General features: G+C 40.2%; 1 protein-coding gene across 1 annotated transcript; it reads right to left on the bottom strand.

Annotated features, from left to right (window-relative positions):
* Positions 1–341: 341 nt before the first annotated feature.
* On the bottom strand, positions 342–1004 carry LOC109157417 (uncharacterized mitochondrial protein AtMg00810-like). Its single transcript, XM_019305326.1, has one exon. It carries the CDS (start codon positions 1002–1004, stop codon positions 342–344), a length of 663 nt encoding a protein of 220 aa, XP_019160871.1.
* Between the last annotated feature and the right edge of the window lie 2234 nt (positions 1005–3238).

The raw sequence follows: 3238 nt of genomic DNA, 5'->3' as shown, positions 1-3238 counted from the left end.
TTTTGGCTGGGATTGCAATAAAAAGACTGTTTTGCCCTTAAATTTTACAGATAAGACGAAATATCTTAACATAAGGACTATGGTAGGTCGATTTCGAAACTCGGAGCATCACAGAGGGTCGATTTGAAAGTTTAGGACTAAAGGTGACGAAACAACCAAACTCGAAAGACCTTGGCTGGCATTCACTCTAGTTTGGAAATAATATGACTAAATATATACATAATTGATATAGCAAATATTCTTCTACACTCCCCTCAAGCTCAAGGGTGGTACATGAGCTTGGAAGTGATGGCGTCGAACAATTGATGAAGGAGGCTCTTCATAAATATGTTGGCTAGTTGTTAATTGGATGGAACGAAAGTAGTGCATAGTGTTCCGTCATTGATTTTCTCTCGTACGAAATGACAGTCGATTTCCACATGTTTAGTCCTTTCATGAAAGACGGGGTTATTGTCAATGTGGATAGACGCTTGATTGTCACACTGCAATTGTGGAGGATGAACTGGTATATCTAATTCTGATAGGAGTAATTGAAGCCAATTGATTTCACTAGCTGCATTGGTCATGACACGGTATTCAGCTTCAGCAGAGGATCGTGATACTGTTCTTTGCTTCTTTGTTCGCCAAGATAGGGGGTTTGTTCCTAGAAAAGTGCAGTATCCTGTAGTTGAGCGTCGTGTGGTTGGACATGAAGCGCAATTAGCATCACAATAGGCATGAAACTTTAAAGAGCAATGTGTAGATAAAAGAATGCCAAGATCTGGTGATCTTTTGAGATAACGTACAACCCTAAGTGCGGCTTGCCAATGCATGTCACATGGTGCAGACGTGAATTGTGAAAGGAGATTAACAACATAAGTGATGTCTGGCCAAGTGACTGTGAAGTAGAGTAGGCGACTAACAAGTCGTCTATATGTGGAAGGGTCTGCAAGAAGTTTCCCTGTGTTAGGAGTGAGTTGGTGACTAACCTCTACAGGAGTTGAGGCGGGTTTACAAGCCAACATTCTCGTATCTGAGATAATTTCAAGGGCATATTTCATTTAATTCAAAAAAAAATTCCAGCAGAGGAACATGCAACTTCTATCCTAGGGAAGTACTTCAATGATCCCAAGTCCTTGAGTTGAAATTGGTGCTGTTAATGTTTTTATTAGTATATAAAACCCCAACATGTAATTGGCATAATTATTATGGCAAATTAGAATAGGCTGTAGATCAGAGTCAGTCTGTGTTTGAAGAAGAATACCTGATTGATCAGGTAATCCGTCAGAAGCGTCTCTGAAGAATTAAAGCCGTTGGAAGACATTTATTGAAGGAGTGTATGTGCTGGTAGATGCCGTTATGGTCTGAGGTGAAATTACAAGAAATTCCTCACTTAAATGGACACCTCAAAGGGTATGGGCGTAATCTAATTATGGAGCCGTTTGAATTTCTGATTACGTGTCCTACACCCTCAACCAGAGATATATATTGTGAGTAGCTGATTCAAGAAAGGTTACGCAAACATACAATACAACTCTTGAATCCAGAATAGCACTCATTGTTCTAAAAGTCTCTCTCTAGTTATTATCTCTTCTCAAGACATAATGTTCATGGTGATTTAAGAAGATGAAATTGAGAAGAAACAATTGTGCTTAAACAGTGGATGAGAAGATCACTCAGTTGAGGGAACAACGTCGGACTGCGTCATTGAAGCGGACTGCATCAGAGTTAGCTCTCCATTGAAGGGATTTCATGGACTTCTGGATGCATGGCTCTCCATTTTCAACAATCCACTAAACCTCTGTAGATTGGGTACTGACCTTGTGTGGGGCACTTGGGTGAGATATTACTCTACCTTTGTACACTGGATTCTGAGTTAGTGGATTGGACGCATCAGTGATCTTCCCCCTGACGTAGATACACACTATATCGAACTGGGTAAACAAACCTATGTGTTGATTAACTTTCTACTTTAGTTTTCCGCACTTTAGCTTATTTGGTTGTCTATCTGTTTGTTTGTCAGATTATCTGTCTGTATTAATCTGCCCACTATCTGTTTGATAAGAAAGTAGGTCAATATTGTAGATTACCAATTCACACAAAATCACAATTGGTATTAGAGCTTTTAAGTCTACATAATGACTTGATCCATACGGGAAAAGCTTTTTGTTGTGTTTTGGTAATAGAGTTTTTTATTATCTTCTCTTTCTGTTTGTGTTTCTCTCTGTCTGGGTTTCTGGCTGGTTATCTGATTGTATCAGGATGGACTCGAATACGAATCCTCCTGAGTTGGATGGTCATAATTACTCGTTCTAGAAAGCTCGGATGGAGATCAACCTACAAGCACAAGGAACAAGGGTATATCGTACCATTCTCACTGGATGGACACCTCCAACAGTTCAGAATGAAGTTGGAACCACAGCGCTTAAACTGATGGCAACTTGGATGGATGATGAGATAACTGCTTCTGATCTCAACAACAAAGCCCTGAATTCGATTGTAGGGTCTTTACATGAATCAGTATTCACTCAAGTTATTGGCATAAAGGAGACAAAAAGGGTTTGGGAAATCCTAGAAACTAGATATGAAGCCACCAGTGATGTAAAATAGTCCAAACTTCAGATGGTTTTGTCAGAATTTGAGGCTCTGAGGATGGATGAAGATGAAAATATCTCAAACTTTCATAGTAGAGTTCAAGATCTGATGAACAGAGCGGCTGTTCTTGGTGAACCATTTGAAGAAGATAGAGTGGTCAAGAAGATATAACGGTCTAAGCCCAAGATATTCCGGATGAAGGTGACTGCGATCCAAGACAATGCTGGTTGGGAAAAGAAACGTGTAGGTGAACTAATGGGTAGTCTTCACACTTATGAACTTGAAGTGTTGGCCAATGATAACCCGTGTAACATCCCCGATTTTTACTACATTTTTAAAACTTAATTTCAAAGGTAAGCATCTAATCATCAAGATAAACAACAGCGGAAACTTAATTAAACCGGAGAGATGTTATGCCACACCTATCTCAAACATCGGTGCACAGGCGGAAAACTATCAAGTCATCAAACAGAAAACGTCTAGGCACACAGGCCACTAGTCTAGGCACATAGGCCGCTAATCTAGCCACATAGGCCAACAAAAAGGTAACTTCTAAACATGGTAGCTACTCTATCTAGCGTCCACATCTAGCGTGCTCGGCATCTACTCAAAGCCTGTAAAACATGGGGACAACACCCGGTCAGCGAACATTGCTGGTAACCCA

This window comes from Ipomoea nil, unplaced genomic scaffold (assembly GCF_001879475.1).
Source record: "Ipomoea nil cultivar Tokyo-kokei standard unplaced genomic scaffold, Asagao_1.1 scaffold2780, whole genome shotgun sequence".
Lineage (NCBI taxonomy): Eukaryota > Viridiplantae > Streptophyta > Magnoliopsida > Solanales > Convolvulaceae > Ipomoea > Ipomoea nil.
This window is presented reverse-complemented; position numbering and strand designations above follow the sequence as displayed.